The sequence below is a fragment of the Aspergillus multicolor genome, assembly GCF_047715735.1.
Source record: "Aspergillus multicolor strain CBS 133.54 unplaced genomic scaffold BDW74scaffold_36, whole genome shotgun sequence".
Lineage (NCBI taxonomy): Eukaryota > Fungi > Ascomycota > Eurotiomycetes > Eurotiales > Aspergillaceae > Aspergillus > Aspergillus multicolor.
In genome coordinates, this window is record NW_027395987.1 from 236,252 (window position 1) to 256,464 (window position 20,213).

Consider the following 20,213-nt stretch of genomic DNA (forward strand, 5'->3'; position numbering starts at 1 on the left):
TAAATTAACGTAACCCATACAACCACATCATAGATGTTCATGCATTCCCATGCCTCGTTATGTATGTACAAATACAAGAGCCTTATACGGTGAACGAGCGCTTTCCAACAAGCCCAGTTTAGATTTTTTTTTCCCAACGTTCCACTGATGAGCCATTGCGTTGCCTAGTTCTACCTCTTCAGCCCCATACGCGTCGGATGTCCTTAGTATTTCCTTCGATCTTGCCGTTGGACATGGCAAGCAGATGGCGGATTTGCGTTTATTTCGTCTGTTCCTGGCTTTGGGCCTCTTGTAAAACTTTCTGGTCTTTAGTGGTGTCGACCGTTCCGGATTGAGGGTACCAGCTTCCCTTAGAATCTGTCTCGCCTTCTGCGGTCTCTGGGGATGTCGGTGTACCTTGGGTTGCGGGAGTTTCTTGGGTTGCGGGGGTTTCTTGGTTCAGCCAGGCTTCTTGAGCTTCCTGGGCTTCTGAGATCATCTGGACGATCGAGTCCGAGGGTCCTTCCGAGAGATCCATGTCTTGAGAGATCTTCCAGGCTGTTGAGGCCTCTAGAGCTTCCTGTCCTTGGCGCCATCGCAATCCCCGTGCTTGTCGAACTTTCTCGAACTATACGTTGTTAATGAGGTCTCAGACTGCGGACTCAACTTGAGAGAAGACTTACCCTAGCTTTACGATCCCGCTTCAAGTTCGAACCCTTGTCTACTCCTGCGTCCATATAATGCCACCAATGCTTATTGGTTTTGCCTAGCGACAACACACGGAATCGGGACTGGACCACCTCATCATCTAGATAGGCACCGGCAAGCCATCTCTCTCCGGAGCTGGTGTTGAACGCGCGGCGAGCATGGAGGATGCGATTATTGTCGAAGATAACACATTGACCTGGTTCGAGCTTCAGTTCGAAAATGTTCCGTTCCTTCTCTAGGATCTCGGTAAACGTTTTTAGGGCTGTGAGCTGTCTGTGCCATTTCTTGACGGATCGAGAGTTCGCGCCGGCAGGTTCGACGAGAGGAGCTTGAAAGGGAGGTGAATAATTGAGACGGACCAAGGTCTGGCCTTTATTTTCGAAGGCCGTTTCCATGAAATTGTGTGCTCTGCTGTAAGAATTCTCCTCGTGCAAGTACTCATACCTGAGTTTCAGGTCCTTTAAATTCTTGTATCTGTCCGGAAAAGTTGTCGCCATGATTTGAGCGACACGGAACCCATCTGCGAACAACGATTCACCACCATCACAGGAATTGCGAAGACAATGCAGAAGTTGGTAGCCGGGCGGCTCTTTCATGTACAAAAGGTCCTGGTGAAAACCGAGGAACTGGTTGGTGTAGGCAACGTTCTTAGCCTCGGGGACTTTGCGAACGTCCCATGTCGTGCCGTAAAAGGTATTTCGGAGAGGCCCAATGCGTGTAGCGATCTTTTCAACCATCTCCCGCGAGTCGGGGATATTTTTCAGGAATATCAGCCCTAACGTTGAGAGCCAGCGCATGGCAACTGCAAACATGGCGTCATTGTGCATGTAGTCCTCGTATGAAATCCAGTGTTGAAACTCTGTCATGGCGTCGTTGTCCCAGTAGATTCGCCTCCTTCGAGCTCCGGTCGAGTCCATAGCTGGAAACGTTGAAGGGAATCTGATTTCATTTGCGGTATATTTTGAGACATGAGAAGAATCGAAACCAGGGATATCGTTTTCCCAAGTCACCTGCAAGTGTGTACCCTCCCATTTGAGGTTCGTGGCCTTGATATTCCGAGGTATATCAGAAAGTCGGAAGTTTCGCTGTTTCGAATGCGGATCCACGCAACGCGGACATTTACAGCCATCACGCAATCGGATATAGGATAGCGTTTGTTCAATGCCATCAATATCGATCAAGAACTTTTCGTCGTCAGCTACGAGAACCTTGCCCCAAACTTGTTTACCCTTAGGGACTAGTTTGGGCCTGGGTTTCTTCTCCACCGCATACACAAAGCTTGGGACTCGCTTCCTGGCGGCTTCACTTTGCTCAGCTTGCTCTCGGCCGGGAAAGGGGCTGAATTCCGAATGTACTGTGGTCTCTTTGCTGTCCAATTCCACGGTGTTGCTTTCCTCGGGCGAATTGGCGGATGGTTCGTCGGTGCCCGAAGACGTCTCGGCTTTTCGTTCAGATATGAGATCTTCATACTCGGAGGCGAGATACTCTTTGTTGGTAGGTTTCGGCGCGTCTTGGTCGCATCTTCGCGAAAGCGTAAAGGATCGTTGACCAGCAGCGTTGATCGTGCCAATCAGCTGATTGGCACAAGTTCGGCGGTAAAGGCTTGGGGCATGTGGCGGATTTATTCTGTGACAACGCAGTGAAGCGTGTAGCAACTGGCGGAGCATTCTGACAGGTTCAATGACCAGAAGGAGGAGCTGCCTGCACAGTGTATTGTGGTCCAACTTTGATCCATAGTGGTCGAGGTGTGCGGAGAAACCTTCCCCTTGAGCGGGAACCGAGGTCTTAGTCTTGGTCTGGCCATCTAGCTCACCATCAAAGTACGTAATTTTTCCCTGCGCAACAATTTTTAAAACCCACAAGATTGAGAAACAAAGGGAAGGAACGGCAGTATACTTATTTCAGATGACCGAGGCAGCTGTGTGCACCCTTTAGTCACGCCTTACGCCGAGAACCTCCGCTCCCAAGGCATCCTCCTCTGTCACATGCATGTCTGCCGGGGGAGAACATCTGAAAGATGAAGTGCGCCTCCCCTTCGATGACCACTATCAGCTATCCTAACAATACTAGGGCACACGGCGACAAGTCGTCCTCGCGGGGGGGATAGCCGGCCTCATCTCACGGTAAACAACCTCCTCCAAGTCTATGACAGTCAATGCAGCCAACTAACAAGAAACTCTTTACGCCAGATTTTGCATCGCACCCCTAGACGTCGTAAAAATCCGCCTACAACTGCAAATCCACTCCCTGTCCGATCCGACCTCGCACGCGGAAATTCGTGGACCGGTTTACAAAGGCACGCTGTCTACAATCAAGACGATCCTGCGCGAAGAAGGCCTCACAGGACTATGGAAGGGCAACATCCCCGCCGAGCTAATGTACGTTTGCTACGGCGGCATCCAATTCACGACGTACCGCACAACAACACAGCTCCTCTCACAGTTCGATCCGCATCGACTCCCGCAACCCGTCGAATCGTTCATATCCGGTGCGTTGGGCGGCGGAATCGCTACGGCATCGACGTACCCGCTTGATCTACTGAGGACGCGATTCGCGGCGCAGGGGTCCGGCGAGCAGCGCGTCTACGGGTCTCTCTCTGCGTCTGTTAAGGATATTGCAAGGAATGAGGGACCCGCTGGGTTCTTTCGTGGTTGTAGTGCAGCGGTGGGCCAGATAGTGCCGTATATGGGGTTGTTCTTTGCGACCTATGAGGCGCTCAGACCGGTTATGATGGCTGCGCCGGAATTTTCGCCAATTCCATTGCCACCTGGATCTGGAGACGCTGCGGCTGGTGTGGTTGCTAGTGTCCTTGCGAAAACGGGTGTGTTTCCGCTTGACCTCGTGCGGAAACGGTTGCAGGTTCAGGGTCCCACGCGCGCGTTATATGTGCATCGCAATATTCCCGAATATCGTGGGGTCTTCAATACCATGGCTCTGATATTTAGGACGCAGGGCATCCGCGGGCTATATCGCGGTTTAACCGTGAGTTTGGTTAAGGCCGCGCCGGCGAGCGCGGTGACCATGTGGACTTACGAAAGGGCGTTGAAGCTTCTTCAAGAGTATGAGATAGCTGCTGGGCGTAATGAATAGACATTATAATAATAGACATATAGATCTTTCAGGCAATACTTTACGGGATTCATATACTGGGGTTCAGCGTTTGTCCTGATTGAACAGGTTCCTAAGAATTATATTCAATTTTACGGTTGTCCGTCGGGAATCTAGCGTTTTGGCTATGAGAGAAGTTCAAGGAAACAAACAAATACACGAACGCTAGACATGAAAGGGAGGGGTTGTCGCAAGCAGAATAACAGAATACACACTAAACCTTCGCAGAGACATCAGCCATACCAAGAATTGAACCAGCCAAGCTAGGGCGAGGGGCGCTCGTCGATTAATACTCGGCTTCCTCGTCACCCTCCGCGTCAAGACTGTCCCCGGCAACCTCCTCGTAGTCCTTCTCCAGGGCGGCCAAGTCCTCACGGGCCTCGGAAAATTCACCTTCCTCCATACCCTCACCCACATACCAGTGCACGAATGCGCGTTTGGAGTACATGAGGTCGAACTTGTGGTCGAGACGGCTCCATGCTTCAGAAATGGCGGTCGTGTTAGAGAGCATGCTGACGGAACGGTCCACAGGGGCGAGTTCGCTTCCGGGGACACGCGCAGGCTTTTGGTAGTTGATTCCAAGCTTGAAACCGGTAGGGCACCATTCAACCAGGTTGAATGAAGCCTTGGCCTTAAGCGACGCAATAGCCTGAGTGCAGTCACGTGGCACGCAGTCACCGCGGTACAAAAGAGCCACGGCCATGTATTTGCCGTTACGGGGGTCGCAAACAACCATTTGGTTGTTGGGCTCGGCACCTAAAAGCGTCAGTCATAACATCTCGATGCTGGAGGCGGACAAAAGATGGAGCCAAGGGGAGACGTACATTGGAGGGTGAGATCCTGAACCTTGAAGCTCTCGTGGGAGCTGCGGTTGCTTGAGATGACAGGCGCATAGGAGATCAAGGGGTAGTGAATACGAGGGAATGGTACCAAGTTGGTTTGGAACTCATTCAGATCCACGTTCAGGGCACCGTCGAAGCGAAGACTGGAGGTGATAGAACTAACAACCTGAGCAATCAAGCGGTTGAGGTGCTCGTAGCCGGGGCGAGGAATGTCCAGGTTGCGACGGCAGATATCATAAACAGCCTCATTATCAACCAAAAAGGTGCAGTCGGAGTTCTCAATCGTGCTGTGGGTGGACAAGACAGCATTGTAAGGCTCCACGACGGCGGTGGACACAAGGGGGGCTGGATACACAGCGAATTCCAGCTTGGACTTCTTGCCGTATTCGGTGGACAGACGCTCGAGCAAAAGGGCGCCGAAACCAGAACCAGTACCGCCGCCAAATGAGTGGAAGACCAGGAATCCCTGAAGGGAGTTGCAGTTGTCTGATGGGGTCAGTATATGTCCTTGATGCTGATCAAAGTTCAAACCCTACCAGAAAGCCGGCGGAGCCGGTCCACAACAGTCTCAACGAGCTCTTTTCCAACCGTGTAATGGCCACGAGCGTCTGTGGCAAATTCATTAGTGACATTTTCATATCTCGGTCCGGTCTCGAAGCATACAATTGTTGGCGGCATCCTCTTTGCCGCTAATCAGCTGCTCGGGGTGAAAGAGCTGACGGTAAGTTCCGGTCCGGATCTCGTCAATCGGCTACCATAGCATCAGCCAACATACTTTCGGTCTTTGGGGTCTGGAATTCCCTACCGATGGGTCCAAATCAACAAAGATAGACCGGGGAACGTATTTGCCGCTTCCCGTCTCGGTGAAGAAGGTCTCGAAAGAACCGCCCGCGTTGATTTCCTCACCCTTCTCGGGGTCCAGACGTCCATCCGCGCCAAGGCCGTGCTCAAGGAGATACCTAATAATCAAGACAAAGAGATGATGAGCCCTTGCCGTGTTGTTGATTTCTCCAAAAAGCGGTGAGGACTTACAACTCCCAAGCGCTGTTACCCAGCTGAGTACCAGCTTGGCCGATATGGACATGGCAAATCTGACGCACAATTAGAAACAAAAATTCATATAACCCCAAGAAAAAGCAAAAGTGCGATTGATCGCGATGCGCAGAGGTCGGCAAAGAAGTGCTTATCTGCCCATTTGAAGTGTTCAGGGGAGGGGCTCCCAACGCGTAGTGCGGGGGAAACCAAAGGTAAATAAAGCAGTAGGGAAATCGTTCGTACCTCGCCGCGCATCGTGGATGGTAAGCTGGAGATATTAATAAGATCTAAAGCGACAAGAAATCCCAGATGATCGTCAATTAGATAAGGGGAAGGGTTGGAGCAAGGTGTTGTTGATGGGAAGATGGCAAGGAGGAGAAGGAAGAGAGGGCCGGGATCGCCGTAGAAGGCGTTCGTCCTCACTAGCCTCAAAAAGCAATGATTGCACCGCCAATCATCACGCTACTGTGGCTGTTCTTTCATCTCAGCCATAAAGCAGATATGGAGCGTCTTATCCACGTACTTAGATAGATTGTTTTATCATACTCTCTCAAGACTTCTATCTATCTTTGAACTTTGAAGTTTGAACTGTATCGAGCTGACTCCACCACGTGCGATCAACCGTGGAATGTGGGACTCTATCCGAGGTATGGTTATTGGTAGCGCTATGTTATCAATGCGTAGGACCCCATAACGAACTACTCTGGAGTAGACAACATCAAGATCATCATGTAACTGAGTCATGAAACCGGAAATCAGATACCGCTCTTCCATATTATTATTATACAGGCATTTCAACATGTAGTAGGGACTCTGATCACGCGTGCAACCACTGTCCATAAGATACCCATCTTCTTAAAACTCAGAAAAAGCTTGGATTATCTAAGAGACTCTCCTACTTACACTAGTAAATAGAAGTTCTTAAAGGGGAATATTCTATGCCATTATGTATGGCAACCAATCAACAAGGTACGTATAGATCACTGCACAGAGCCCAGTGTATTCAGAAAGCAGACGCAGATGGCTCATCCCACGGCTCAGGGACTGAGTCAGGACCCTCATAGTGTGGATCTTTTAAGGCGTTAGTGCGCTGTGCACAAGACTTGTGAAGTTGTGCAGTGGGTTATACCGCGCTAGCTCCATCGGCTAAATTATGCAAAGGTTTTTGCCAAGCCCGAGCTTATACCTAAGTTCCCACCTCGATTTCTTCGCCCTTCACCGGGCCATGACAAACCAAGAGGGAATCAGCGATGTTGGATGACGACTTCGATACCATTTTATAAGCCACGCAGTTCCTGCATTGCGTACGACTTGACGAGAGCAAGAAAAGGCCAAACAGTCGCGAAGAGCCGGGAGTGCCTGGAGTGGCGTTCTTGGCGTGTCGCCACCAACCCCGTTTTCTGAGGCGCCGCGTATCGACCCGTTTGAGATAGACTGTACGATTGGCTCGAGATCGCGGCAGCATTACGTCGGTGGTCAGAACGGCCAGAGGAACTGCATGCGCGGTGCACAGGACGTCGTACGTACGGGCCGAGTCAGACACTAGAACAACCGGAAGCTGGGATAGCGAGACCAATCGAAACATCAATTCCATGGAATATCAAGTCCGAGCTACCTATAGCAATGGCCATCAAATAATATCAAATGTTCCAGAACTGAAAATCTCGGCCTTGTCCCCACCAGATTAAACTGGGCCAGTGCTTCACCTCCTAATGGCGATCGGGGCTTCTCGCCTCGATCTTCGGTAACTCGCTCGTAGCCTCGCACTCCCGTTCTCGAGTCCCATTATCATTCCATCTGAGCGTGAACATCGTCAAGCAGTTTCTCAATACACTGCCCTTCATCGTCTCTTGTTTTCGAGTTGAATATACTGTGCAATCAATGAAGGGATACATAGACGAGACAGAGGACGGCAGGACCCTAGCAGCGAGTAAGTATAGGAGCCACAGTCCCGGGAGCTTCCCCACCCTCATCTCCGTTTGTCTCGCCTCTGTGCTTTGCGCTGCGCTGTCTGTCAATCTTTTCTTCTGCTTCTCCCCTACATCATCTGCTCTGTATTTTGCTTTATTCACCTTCCATCCTCACCCTCTTGTCCATTGCTTTCTCCTGCTCTCTGTTCCCTCTTCTTCCATTCCCTCTTCTTCCATTCCCTCTTCTTCCATTCCCTCTTCTTCCATTCCCTCTTCTTCCATTCCCTCTTCTTCCATTCCCTAGTCTCACACTTTTCATATCTTCACAACACTAATCAGGATCAGTCGCTTTCATTTGAATTTGATAGACAGCTCCTCCCCCCACTACCTTTAATCGGCCCGTCTGGCCTGGTGCCGCCATGTCGACGCCTGTACACGAGATACCTGAACCGTCATATTCGCAGCCGGACAGAAGACCGAGGTCAGACAGTGATTCTTCGCCGACCATTGACGAAGACACCTACGTCCATGACAGCTCGCGATTCCACGATGGGGCTCACCGATTCCAGCATGGGGGACATCTCCAGGTTGATACCACCTTTCAAGACTTCGACAAAACCAGTCGATCGCCCTCCGCAGCACGCGAGCAGGCTATGCGACTTGAGGATGATTTAGCAGTACTTGAAGCCGAACGAGTCGCCTCGCGTTCGACTCATGGAACTGAGAAGGATGCTCGAAGCGGCGATGTCCACTCCTTGAGTCACTCTCGTTCACGGCGAGCAGAAGATGTTGATGAATTTGACGAAGCCACGAATCCACTGCATGAGAAGGCTGCCGTCTACAATCCACCTGAGAATCCCTCTACTGGTGTTTCCAAGTTCATCAAGCGAGTTCACGAGTCCAGCTTCATTGTCCGTTATTTCACTTATATTGTGCCTCTTGTTTTGATACTGCTCATTCCCCTCTTAGTCGGCGCATTGGCCTTCCCAGATGCAAGTGTGGGTGGTGTTGAGTTACTGTGGTTCTCTGTCTGGTTGGAAATTGTTTGGTTGACGCTATGGGCTGGAAGAGTATGTTGCACACTCCCTAGTCACATCTTTAGGTACAGAGACTAACGAGTGTGGTCAGATTGTTGCCAAACTTTTGCCTACTCCTGTCAACATAATCGCTAGTATCTTCACCAACAGTTCGAAGAAATGGCGCGATGTCGCCATACAGCTAGAGTTGCCTGTCACCCTCTTCCTCTGGTGGCTCGGTGTAGAGATTTCTTTCTTGCCTACCATGAAGAACCATCATGTTGACGGCAATAACCGCACCCGAAGCTGGGAGAACACTCTCAACAAGATCATTATCTCGATATTCGTCTGGACCATCCTGAATCTTGTCGAAAAGTTTCTCCTTCAGCTAATTGCCATGAGCTTCCACAAGCGAACATACTCTGACCGGATTGAGATTAACAAGTTTCAGATTGGCAGTCTCACCAAGTTGTACGCCTTTTCTCGGGACAGGATCACTGAGACCGACGAAGCTTTCGAAGAGAAGCAGGATAAATCTGGAAGTGGGACTAAGACCCCTTTGCATTACGCAGGAAAAGCCAGAGGCATTGCTCTTGGTGCTTTGAGCAAAGTCGGAGACGTTGCTGGAGCGGTTGCGGCGGACTTCACTGGTCGGAAGGTCAACAGCAGCAGTCATCCTTCTCAGGTCGTTATCGCTCTATTGCGGACAACGGCCGGCTGTCAGACTCTGGCACGACGCCTCTACCGCACCTTCGTCCGTGAAGGCTTTGATACTGTATTTCCGGGTGACCTCAAAGAGGCTTTTGACGATAATGATGAAGCCGAGGCAGCCTTTAGCATGTTCGACAAGGATATGAACGGCGATATTTCTATGGAGGAGTTGGAGGCAGTCTGTGTGGAAATCGGTCGAGAACGCAAGGCCATCACTGCGTCTCTGAAGGATCTTGACTCGGTCGTTTCTAGGCTCGGCAACGTCTTTGAGTTCTTTGTTGCTGTTGTGGCCATCATTGTGTTCCTCACTCTCATCTCAACTTCTGCTGCTGGTGTTCTTACATCAGCCGGTTCCAGTATTCTTGCCCTGTCTTGGCTCTTCTCCGCTACGGCCCAGGAATTCCTTCAATCTGTCGTTTTCGTCTTCGTCAAGCATCCCTTCGATGTTGGTGACCGTGTTACTATCTACGGTAACTCGGGTGATGCCGGTCTGGGTGACGATTACTACGTCAAGCAAATTTCGCTTCTCTATACCGAGTTCAAAAAGATGCAGGGTCACATCGTCCAAGCGCCCAACAGCTATCTGAATACCTTGTTCGTTCTCAATCAGCGAAGATCCGGAGCACTTGCGGAGGCTGTCCCCATCGTTATCAAGTATGGCACTACTTTAGAGCAGATGGATGCGCTTCGCCAACGTCTACTCGAATTTGTACGGAGTGAGCGCCGTGAGTTCCAGATGAACATTTTGACCGAGCTACGAGCAGTCACTGAGAACTTCTCCGTCACTCTCAACGTCGTCTTTTTCTACAAGTCCAACTGGCAGAATGAAGGTCTTCGTCTTCAACGTCGAAACAAGTTCATTTGCATGCTCATGGTTGCGTTGCAAGAGATTGGCATTGAAGGACCTCGCATGAACCTCCAGGGTGCCAGTGTTGATATTCCTTATCACGTTGCTGGTTATCCTCCACCCTACCAGGCTCAAGACGCTGCTCACCCAGCCAACGATGACAGTTCACATCCACCACCCACCCCGTTGAGTGGCGACGAGCACCACCTACCTGGCCACGGTCCCTCTATCCGCCGTCCCTCGATTCTTCGCAAGGGTATGACTACGGCCAACGCCAGAGCTCGCGGCGTGTCCATCTCCTCTCGGAAGCACGTAGACTTCTCACTTGGCATGCGGGACGTCGCCACCAACGACATCATGGGTGATGTCTTCGAAGCGCGCAGTCCTGCCAACGAAGCTGCTGTACGACAGGTGATTGCAGAGCGCCGAATCCAGGAGGAAGAGGCTGAACGGCGGAGCACAGAACTCTCCCGCCAGCAAACCTCAAACTCTCGTACCAATCTCGGTGTGCCGAGTAATTCTCACGAGGGTCGGCACTCCACCGATTCTCAAGGCGGACACAGTCTTTCCTCTATCAGCCGCAATCGATTCTTCCGTCATCGAGCAAACTCCCGCAGCAGTCGACAGGAAGACCTGATGGAGCAAGGTCGCTCTTCAGAGCAAGGCCGTTCCTCAGAACAAGGTTCTTCCTCAGCGGCCGCGATCCGTCCTGTTTCGCCTTCCTACCATCCTGACGAGAAGAGGCTATGAACTGATGCCCTATGATCGTCATCTGATAAAATTTAGACTGTCCCTGATTTACATTCTTCATCCTGCCCTCATCTCCCATCGCCTCTCACTATGATTCTCTTTCTTCCTCATACATATTTCCATCTAACTTCCCTTTAACTTCCTTCTATCTCTCCAGGCATACATGCATCTCAGCATCTACTTCCTTGATTCACTCGCCTGAAGCGCTCCTTTGCTTGATACACCATACTACGGCGGCTACCTGATACCTTCCTTACTCGCTTGATATCTACCTGTCTGTCTACCTTTTTCTGTCTATCTCAGCTCCAAGCTACATATTTTTTATTTACATAAATCTTGCGCACATACAGTTGATCATACATAATTCTATACTTCTTATATACATTCCTCTACGATCCTTTCAACATAACTCCTACCTTAGTATGCGATTAGTTTTCAACCAGAACCAAGCATTCGATCGTAATATATCAGGCTCGGCGGAAAGGCTACGCAGATCAAAACGCGCTGAAAGAATCCATCTCACAAGCAATTTGTGCCAAATTGTCGGGTCATCAGTGTATATAGTAGGGGGTCTGCCTTTGCCCATATAAAAGGCACTCCAGACATCTCATAGATGTTGACAACTACGTAGACTAGCAACCTCTCCGGTATGTAATGAACAGCATCGTGACCTTGGTAACTGGCTACTTTTCCAGGCATCTATCATCTTCTGATTCATATTCTCCTAACCCTTAGCGTTCCTCAGATAAAAATATGTGCCCTGGCTCCACTCAAGACTTCCCGCTATACATATTTCCAGAGCGCTTGCGTCACCCCACAACCCGGACCTTTTCTATTAAACAAGACATGCGTTAATTATCATATTTGGTCTTGATGTATGTATCGTACTTGAATTCGTTAATGGCATCAAAAAACTCGATCCTTTATAGCTATCTAGCAAGAACCCGAACGAATTGTATCTAAATCACAAGAGCACAATCCAGGGTCCGATAAGACATAAATTGGATCTGAAAAGGTAAAACATACATACGACAGTCTCGAAGTGCTATTTGCCTTGGCCAGGGTTGGTCTGGAGAAAGAAATTCCAGATGCTCAATGCCAATCACCCAAGGTGAGCCTGGAAAATAGATAGATACAAACGAAAAAAAAGTCTCGAAGCGGAGTGAAATAAGAATATACCTAGGCAGACAGACAGGAGAGAGAAACTTTCCGAGAGAGAAAAACACACAAAGAAAATAAAATCAAAAGAATGCATGCGCAGCTCGAACACCCTGGTGGGTTAATATTGACAAAGGGGATTATCGCGCCCAAACACCCGCTTAAGCCTGAACAGATGGAAAGGAACCATATTTTGACAAAATGGTGAGTGGACAGAAACAATGGTAAAAAAGAAACAAGTCGTCAATGTGGGCATAAAAGGGGCGTGTAATGTATAAAGTATGACATGAAGAAAGACGAATGTGGGTTGAGACACTATCGCTGAATGAAGCAAAGGTGAACGCACGACGCTCCAGCAATTCTAGGGTATCTAGAAAGACATAGACATGAATTCTATCTCTTCCTCTACCTTCCTGGTCGAGGGGTCTTTTCTGTATCCGGATGTGGGCACGGCGTATGCATAGGCCGAGGCGTAGCATCAGAGTCCGGAATGGGAGTTAGACTCGACGATTTATCTGGACTCGCGTCGAGAGTATCATCTGACAAGATAATTGGGGGTGTACTCGGGTACGGTTCATCGGAATTCTGAGAGCGACCGGGGAAGACGACTGGGGGAGTTATATGTCCGCTTTTAGGAGATTCAGAGTTCGCGCGACTGTCCGCCCTTTTGTAGATTTCCGTAATGTACCGAGAGAACGGTGGCTTAGCATCAGGTGTCAAAAGTATCGACCGTGAGGCTAGAGCTAGAGGAGATGGAGAATTTCTTGGGCTTAGCTCATCTTCGATGGATGCCAAAATAGCTTCTTCGGGAATGTTGAGCTCCTTGAATTTGCTTTCCAGCGAGCTGCGGCCAGACCGGATCTTACCACGCCTATGTTCATCTGCATCATCAGAATCACCACTCGTGCTTCGTTCTCCGACTTCTTTATCTCTCTTGAGTGGATCCTCGTTGGTGCTGATAACGCTGCCTCGGCTGTTAGTTCTCATCATCTCGATGCCAAGTTTAGAGCCAGGTCGACTTGTGCGATTTCTCGGGCTTTGCGTCCTCGCTGGCAGGTTGCCAAGCTCTTCGTCTTCATCATCACCAGACTCCGCACACTCGTAGCGTTTGCGCTCGAGTGACTCTCTCTTGGCTCGGATGGCCTCACTAGAGCGCTGTTTTCGCGGAGTGAGCATACCCGAAGGACTTAACGTGGGTGGACTTGAGGGGGCATGAAGCAAGCCGGGGAACGGCACCGTAGTGCTCTGAGCCTCGTGATTCGACTCCGTACCTCCTTGTCCAGTAGCCGAATCCTCAGATCGGGTTATTCCCAAGCCCCCTGAGCTGTGGGTCCAGTCATCTGTTTGTCGGCTTACAATGACGGGAACTTCTTCAGCCTTGATGGAATCCAAATCGCCGAAATAGCTACTGCCGATAGATTCCTCACGACTAGACCCACGATAAGAGCTAGACGGCACAAGTGCATACCCTGATGATACCGTTGAGCTTGGACTGTGCTCCGTTTGGGCAGGAGGCGTATGGCGAGCAGCAAACGCCGACGGGTTGTAGTCTTTAGGCGGCGGCTTCCACTGACAGAACTTACAGAGCACCTCGGTCAGCTTCGTTAGCGTTGGTGGTTTTTCAATAAGCGAGTCGAAATGGTGTGTCTCCGGAAGATCTTTCAGATAACTGGTAACCGCAATTATGGGCGTATGACGATTGGCGCTGCGAGTTTCTCGAACCATTCGGGCAACGTCGGCTCCATTGACTTGCGGAAGTTTGTACTCAGTCATGATAATATCGAATTGCACTTCACTAAGCGCATAGCGCACCGCTTCTGCCCCATTCGCAACTGTAATGGTACGGCATCGGAGTCGTTCAAACAGACGCTCCATGACTAGGCGCGAAATTGGATGGTCCTCACAAATAAGTATGTCCAAAGGTCGGAAAAAGGGTCCATCAGCAAAGTTAATCTGAGACATTCGTCTTGAGCTCTGGCGGCGCCGCTGCACCTTGAGTAAGGCTTTCGTACGTGGGTCCTCGTTATCCGAGGAGGAGGGCGAGACATCGAACAGTTGGCTTCGGCGCTTGTGGTGGCCAGCAACATAGGTTTCTCTAGCGAGTGAGGAAGATAGTTCGCCACCATCCTGTGATCCGATAGTTTGAGACCGCGTTCTTGTTGTCGGAACACTGCCTTGGCGATGGGGACTCGGAATGGTTTTATCGGGAGAATGTGTTCCACCTCGATTCGGCTTGATGGGAGACGATGAAGCAGAGCCAAATTTATTGCTGTTTGCCACGCGAGTCTGATCTGCAGAGGTAGGCTGGAAAGAGCCACTAGATTGATGAGACGCAGTTGTCGAAGACGATCCTGAGGTCTTTCTGCGTTCGTGATTATGACCTGTGCTAAACTGCACCAGAAGAGGAGAGGAAGGCTGCGAGGGGCGGCTTGGTGACGAGTTGGCCTGACTGAGAGTGGACGGAGAGGCAGGTCTATTGTTTCCCTTCGATTGAGACATCGTCCGCTGAAGGGACATTGGCATCGGACTCCCATCCAGTGATGGTCCAGAAGATGGTGGGGCTGGCCCTGGTGCCTGGGATTGACCCTGGTTCTGCGGCGGCGGATGAGAGCCTGCGTTGCTAGACTGGCGTTGTTGTGCTTGCAACGCTTCCTGCCGTAGCTTCTGGATCACATCCTTGTTGGCTTTCTCCAGCATGGGAAGGTTCTTGAAAGCAAAATTTCCAAAGTCATCCGCCAATGAAGGCTCACTGAGTCTTCTACTCCTGGACTCCCGAACGTGTGGAGGGATATGCAGAGGCATTAAAGGTCGTTTGATCGAGTTGACCTGAGTGCGAACTTTGTAGAGTGCATCATGCGGTCTATCGATGTAAGAGCCCGTTGTGACAGGAGGTTGAGGGGAGCTCTCTTCTTCTTCAGTAAAGGCCTGGAGTGTGGCACCACGGGTGTCAAAATATTCAGTGTCTTCAGGGTTTTCTAGATTGGGGACAAACTGGGCCTTATCCTCTAGAAGAGTATCCCAATGAATATCTGAGAACCAAGTATGGCTCCGGATCTCTGCCCCGCCGCTGGGGAATCTTTCTTCTAAGTTTGCGCCTATTCGCTCCCGGGGATTGATGGCCATGAGCTTGTTCATGAGATCAATGGCTTCAGGTGATGCCAGTTCTTCAATCTCGTCAGGCCAATTAATTCTTCGATTAAGTATGTTTTCAAACACCTCATCCGGGGTGGCCGCGTTGAAAGGGGGGTAGCCGAAAAGGAATTCAAACATGATACAGCCCAAAGACCACCAATCACTCATTTCGTCCTGACCAACACCATTGATCGTCTCGGGTGCTAGGTAGTCCGGTGTACCCACGAACCGTCTGTTGTGATCTTCAGGATCAAACAGCGCCATCAAAGGAGGTATCATGGTCTGCTGAGGGGGAGTACCCGTCGATACATTGCTGTGTGTCGGCTGAAGTGGATGTAGATAGGGAGATTCTCCTGGCTCGCTCTGGCGTTCCTCCTCATGTGCACTGTCAGAAGGAGGCGGTGGAGGAATGGGAATAGCACCAGGAGCTTCTTCCGCTTCGTTCAAAGACAGTGTGCGAAAGATCGCATTTAAATTCTCGCTACCTCCACTGTCACTGCGATATCCAGATGCTCGACGGGAGGTTTGTCGACTGAGTCCGCTTTGGTTGAGATTGAAGTAAGACGGCTGGGGCATGCTTCCTGCCACATCTGGTGTGATCAATGGAGTAGATCCCGGTGAGCCACTACCCTGGAAATCAAACGAAGCAGATCGAGACGAGGCGATGGATGTAGCCCTAGGGAATGAGCCTTGCTTTATCATATCCGCCGATTGTTCGTTCATGCTCTTTAAAACACGTTTTTGACGACCAACTAGTCCCATGCGAGAAAGCCCAAAGTCCGTCAACTTGAGATGACCCTTTTGGTCAATCAGTAGGTTATCTGGTTTAAGGTCACGATGCACGATGCCACGGCTGTGAAGATGCTCCACGCCTAGAACAACTTCAGCAATGTACTTCTTTGCCCAATCCTCAGGCAATCCACCTAGGATCTTGACAAGCGAAGCACAGTCGCCCCCGTTCAGATACTCCATGACCAGGTAGAGGTAGTCCTTACTGGAGAAGGTCCAGTAGAGCTTAGCGACAAAATCACTTTCCCCTTGCCACATCATGATCGCCCGCTCGGCTTTGACATTAGTAACCTGATTCTTGGCAACCATGTCGGCCTTCTTGAGCACCTTAATGGCATAGTATTCCCCAGTAGTCTTTTTCTTAGAGAGGTAGACACTGCCAAACGCACCCTTGCTGATCGGCTTGATGATTTCAAAGTCTTTGATGGATGGAGGTACCGGCCGCGGCTGAGGTTGGCTGGCGGTTGTCAAATGAGGCGAAACAGGTGGTCTAGGCAAGTCGGATGATGTAGTTGACGATTGGCGGCGGTGGTGCCGATAATGATGAAGGGCTAATTCGCCTAGGTTGGTCGAGGGCGATACGACTGGAGATGATAAGCTCTCGGCCCCAGTAGAAAGACGCGGCTTAGGCATACGTAGTGGTGAGTGAGGGCCAGACGGCCTGGCCGGGGAATGCTGTCGCCGAGGGGAGCTGGACAGCCCAGGAAGCACCAGGCTTCTGCGCTTACGTTCCAGGCTTCGATCGGACGAAGGAGAATCAGTTCGCATAGCTCCAGTGATCGAGGAAGAAACGATGCTGCTATCACTTTGGTCTCCTGAATCAATATCAGCTAATGACAGCCCACGACGGGAGGGTTGGGAAGTCCCAAGCAACCCGGCGACACTTCTGTGTGAACGAGGAGTGGGGCATTCCATCGGACTAGATGGACCGGTAGAAACTGCGACAGATGACTTTCCCTCAGAGGAATGACTCGATTGGAAACGGTCCTGTGCGTTGCGCATCGACATTGTTAAAGCCGAGACTGGCGGAGGTAGCTCAGGCTCAGAAGCAGTATGTCGCGAGAAGACGGGAGCCGAGGAAGCAACTGCGTCAGAAACTGAATCTTCCGGAGGCGTCTCATCGTCAGATGAGCTTGAGTCGCTGAGCTGACCGGCGGCGATACGTTCAGCTTTCCTCAGTGCTGCCGCGATACATTCTTCCACCAGCACTGTATACTCAATGCGGATTCTCTCCGCGTATTCAACAATTCGGCGATGACGAACAACCGCATCAACCTTTGACCTGGCCACTTGCTCCGTATCCATGCATAGTGCAGCGAGACCTTGCTCCTGCTCCAGAGTATTCGAACTCGGTGAATGCCATTGAAGTACTTGAGAAATTCGGGACTCCGATTGCGGTGACATGGTTCGAAATTCGTCGCCGTTGTCGCCACGAGACTCTCGGAGAACCGGCATGTTAATTTCTAGTGCCGTATCACAAAGATCAAGGATCAGTTCGACCACTCGAGCTAGCGGACGCCGTACTGCGAAAGAACGTGCGCGTGCATGACCAGCGCCTGAGACAGATTGGTCCCTCGACCTAGGAGGAGTAGCAGGAGCAGAGCTAGTGGTAGATGCCGACCCTGAAGAAGGCACTGAGGCGATGGGCGAAGGCCCGATCGGTAGACCTTTATACTCTGGTTGAGACAAGGTAGGCGAGCCACCATCGCGGGAATTAGCTGGCCTACCCTGCCTTGCCTCCAGCGCATCAAGCACTCTTACAATGGCATGACGGTGCTCATTGAGATTCTCCTGGGCGATCTGAACGTCCATCTCTGCTTGGTGTTCTTGGAGACAAAGGTCTGAATGCTTTTCGAACCACCAAGGCGTTATTTGACGCTCACAAATACGACACAAAACAGGCTCTGGGGCGGGGTGTTTTGATTGATCCGGCTCGTTGGCAGCGGCCTCCGCTAGGACCGTTAGGTAGTTTGCTAAGACCTCCGCTCCGACGCCTAACGACTCTACCAATGAGGAAGGCAAATCGATGGTAACTTCTCTTGGCTTGGAAAATGGGCGTAACATCCACATAGTCTGTTCGAAATCATGTCAGTTTCATTATAGTCCCAATATACCACACAAAACGTACGTGAGCGACTCCTTCGGCCGTACGGTCATAAACCATAATACCCTGCCCTTCCAAGTTCAGAATGTCTGGGCCACGCGCCTCAGCCTCGGACAAAGGCTCTTCACTCACACTGTCCGCTCCATCTGTCTGCTCCCTCTTCAGGGGCTGAGGTTCAGGCGAGTACTTCAGTACCGAATCAGGGCCCAACTGCACTGAGACGCGAATAAAGCGACTGCGGGAGTCGTCCTCTTTGAGAGATTCTATCGCGTCACAGAAAGCACTTTTGTTCTCCATCAAAACATCCGAGATCAACCGTCGCTCTATCGTCTCTGGAGCCGTGCCCACGACCTGTTTCCAGGACGGACTAACCCATTTGACACGGCCTTCCAAGTCCAGATCGACGATGACATTCAGTGTTTGCTCCGCTGCTTCCCTCAGATTTTCCCGTTCCTCCCGCATATTATCACTGCTCAAGGTTCGCATCGTAGGGAGATTCTTCGGGTCGACACTCCGGGCCTCCTGCCGTAGGGCATTCACGGCCGGGGGTGTAAGATACTGTGCATTTTCCGTGCCATTGTCCGCCATGCTGGCGAGACGATACCGCCGAAAGGAGGGAACAGGACCCCGTCGGAGGAGTGAGAAGAAGTGAAACGATGAAATATCCGGCGATTTCAATATAGGATTCAAGCAGAACCGTCTGCAGGGCAGCGCGGGCGCCCTTGTTGGTTGGCTATGGACTCATTCGCTGCATTAACCGGCCATGGCGGAATCGCGGGGAGTGGTGAAGAGCACAAGTAGCCCTACCGCGACAGGGGAACCGGTCAGGATTGCAGATATAACAGCCAAAGTCGTGGTCACTTCTCGATCCGAAAAGGGCTCCGAAAGGAAGCGACGGATCACGTAAGAGGACGTCGAGACTTGAAACAGCGTGAGAGAGCGGTTATGCGGGGGATTTGAATGGCGCGACAGTCAACGCGAAGACGGGATGATCCACACCAGTTAAGGTCTGAGCCGGAATGGGGGGTTGAATGGTCGTCCGAGTGTCAAAACAAGATATCCAGGAAGGAGAGAAATTTATTGAAGACCGGGATAAGTGGACGATAGATAGAAAGTGCCCAGAGAATAACGGACTGAAAGTCAAGAAGCAGAGCGAGTGCTCTGACGATGCCTGACCAATAACACGAGGTTGCGGCCTGACTAAGACACTAGCGGATAAACGGTCGGGATGATCACGTGCAATTGCCAAAACATTCACTGCCTTGCAATCTCAATTCCCAGTCAATTGGTCGACCTGACAAGCTATGTTCTCTGAGATATAGCAGGCCCCGGTATCTCGAGAGCGATATAGGTTGCGGTGATGAAACTAATTGACTCGTCCCAGTAGGAAGTACGGGTCCGATCGTTCTACCGTATGATCACCGTCTGCTCCACACCTACGGGAGAATCTAAGACGCCACAAACAGACGCCATTCATTCCTCAGTCCTAGGCCGTATCGCGGAAGAAGGTGACAATATATCCTGCAGAAATGGATCTGGCTCATTTGCCTTTTTGACTCCGCCGAGAATGTGGATGAAACCGAGTCACCATTGCTGTTTACTCGGCCAGTTTCCGTTGATGTGGGTCACCAGAAAGTCCGTCATTCGTCAGAATCCCGGTCCTCCTAGCATCATTAGCGTCAACTATGCTTTCTACGTCCTGCTGGAATATGAGACGGCACGTTGTTCGAGGCCTCGTCTTGACTATTCGTAATAGACAGTCCACTGCTGACTCCAAGACGCTGCCGAGATTAATGTCATCATCGTCAAGGATGAAGGATATGAATATTATATCCATGGATATAGGATGGCGGTCGTCGAGATAGTCATCCTCCCTGCTATCGCCGGTTGACCCAGAACAATCGACCTCGACACGCCGTGGACGGCCCGACGCCACGTATGAAGCCGTTGATCCTGCTATCCAGCTGTACGTGCTATTCGATATCGACGCTTATCGGTCGTGAATGAAGCCTTTTGTCCTACCTGTCCTTCAGGTGCCATCGTGGGTTGTCCAATATCGATTTCTATAAGAGTCACTGGTATTGCATACACGCATGCAGTGTTGTAGGCAGCCTGGTTTGAGAT

At 50.8% G+C, this 20,213-nt stretch overlaps 5 protein-coding genes across 5 annotated transcripts; 2 read left to right on the forward strand and 3 right to left on the reverse strand.

Moving 5' to 3' along the window:
* Window positions 1-3: 3 nt before the first annotated feature.
* On the reverse strand, window positions 4-2,406 carry BDW74DRAFT_161423 (putative Gamma-butyrobetaine hydroxylase subfamily). The gene is made up of 2 exons (XM_073725782.1): window positions 663-2,406; window positions 4-607 (listed from the first exon to the last, which is right to left on the reverse strand). The coding sequence occupies exons 1-2, from the start codon at window positions 2,352-2,354 to the stop codon at window positions 260-262; spliced, it is 2,040 nt and encodes a 679-aa protein (XP_073579444.1). The 5' UTR covers window positions 2,355-2,406; the 3' UTR covers window positions 4-259.
* Window position 2,407: 1 nt separating this feature from the next.
* On the forward strand, window positions 2,408-3,840 carry BDW74DRAFT_161424 (thiamine transporter TPC1). Its single transcript, XM_073725783.1, has 4 exons — window positions 2,408-2,507; window positions 2,565-2,709; window positions 2,758-2,810; window positions 2,877-3,840. The coding sequence occupies exons 2-4, from the start codon at window positions 2,677-2,679 to the stop codon at window positions 3,775-3,777; spliced, it is 987 nt and encodes a 328-aa protein (XP_073579445.1). The 5' UTR covers window positions 2,408-2,507; window positions 2,565-2,676; the 3' UTR covers window positions 3,778-3,840.
* A 241-nt stretch (window positions 3,841-4,081) lies between these two features.
* Window positions 4,082-5,721, reverse strand: BDW74DRAFT_182553 (tubulin alpha chain; the record flags this gene model as incomplete). The annotated part of the gene is made up of 5 exons (XM_073730291.1): window positions 4,082-4,551; window positions 4,620-5,123; window positions 5,174-5,245; window positions 5,301-5,388; window positions 5,443-5,721. The coding sequence occupies 5 exons, from the start codon at window positions 5,719-5,721 to the stop codon at window positions 4,082-4,084; spliced, it is 1,413 nt and encodes a 470-aa protein (XP_073579446.1).
* A 2,080-nt stretch (window positions 5,722-7,801) lies between these two features.
* BDW74DRAFT_161429 (Mechanosensitive ion channel family) lies at window positions 7,802-11,294 on the forward strand. Its single transcript, XM_073725784.1, has 2 exons — window positions 7,802-8,652; window positions 8,711-11,294. The coding sequence occupies exons 1-2, from the start codon at window positions 8,002-8,004 to the stop codon at window positions 10,904-10,906; spliced, it is 2,847 nt and encodes a 948-aa protein (XP_073579447.1). The 5' UTR covers window positions 7,802-8,001; the 3' UTR covers window positions 10,907-11,294.
* Window positions 11,295-11,807: 513 nt separating this feature from the next.
* BDW74DRAFT_161430 (protein kinase RIM15) lies at window positions 11,808-19,422 on the reverse strand. The gene is made up of 3 exons (XM_073725785.1): window positions 18,114-19,422; window positions 16,621-18,058; window positions 11,808-16,569 (listed from the first exon to the last, which is right to left on the reverse strand). Exons 1-3 carry the CDS (start codon window positions 18,675-18,677, stop codon window positions 12,470-12,472), a joined length of 6,102 nt encoding a protein of 2,033 aa, XP_073579448.1. The 5' UTR covers window positions 18,678-19,422; the 3' UTR covers window positions 11,808-12,469.
* Between the last annotated feature and the right edge of the window lie 791 nt (window positions 19,423-20,213).

Bases quoted from the DNA above. Each gene is read 5' to 3' on its own strand.
- BDW74DRAFT_161430 (XM_073725785.1), bottom strand. From the start codon at position 18,677: ATGGCGGACAATGGCACGGAAAATGCACAGTATCTTACACCCCCGGCC. The intron at 18,059-18,113 runs GTACGTTTTGTG...GATTTCGAACAG, and splicing joins CGGCCGAAGGAGTCGCTCAC to ACTATGTGGATGTTACGCCC. The intron at 16,570-16,620 runs GTATGCCTAAGC...TATCATCTCCAG, and splicing joins TGGCCCTCACTCACCACTAC to TCGTATCGCCCTCGACCAAC.
- BDW74DRAFT_161423 (XM_073725782.1), bottom strand. From the start codon at position 2,354: ATGCTCCGCCAGTTGCTACACGCTTCACTGCGTTGTCACAGAATAAAT. The intron at 608-662 runs GTAAGTCTTCTC...AACAACGTATAG, and splicing joins AGCGGGATCGTAAAGCTAGG to TTCGAGAAAGTTCGACAAGC.
- BDW74DRAFT_161429 (XM_073725784.1), top strand. From the start codon at position 8,002: ATGTCGACGCCTGTACACGAGATACCTGAACCGTCATATTCGCAGCCG. The intron at 8,653-8,710 runs GTATGTTGCACA...GAGTGTGGTCAG, and splicing joins TGACGCTATGGGCTGGAAGA to ATTGTTGCCAAACTTTTGCC.
- BDW74DRAFT_161424 (XM_073725783.1), top strand. From the start codon at position 2,677: ATGTCTGCCGGGGGAGAACATCTGAAAGATGAA. The intron at 2,710-2,757 runs GTGCGCCTCCCC...TAACAATACTAG, and splicing joins GAGAACATCTGAAAGATGAA to GGCACACGGCGACAAGTCGT. The intron at 2,811-2,876 runs GTAAACAACCTC...TCTTTACGCCAG, and splicing joins ATAGCCGGCCTCATCTCACG to ATTTTGCATCGCACCCCTAG.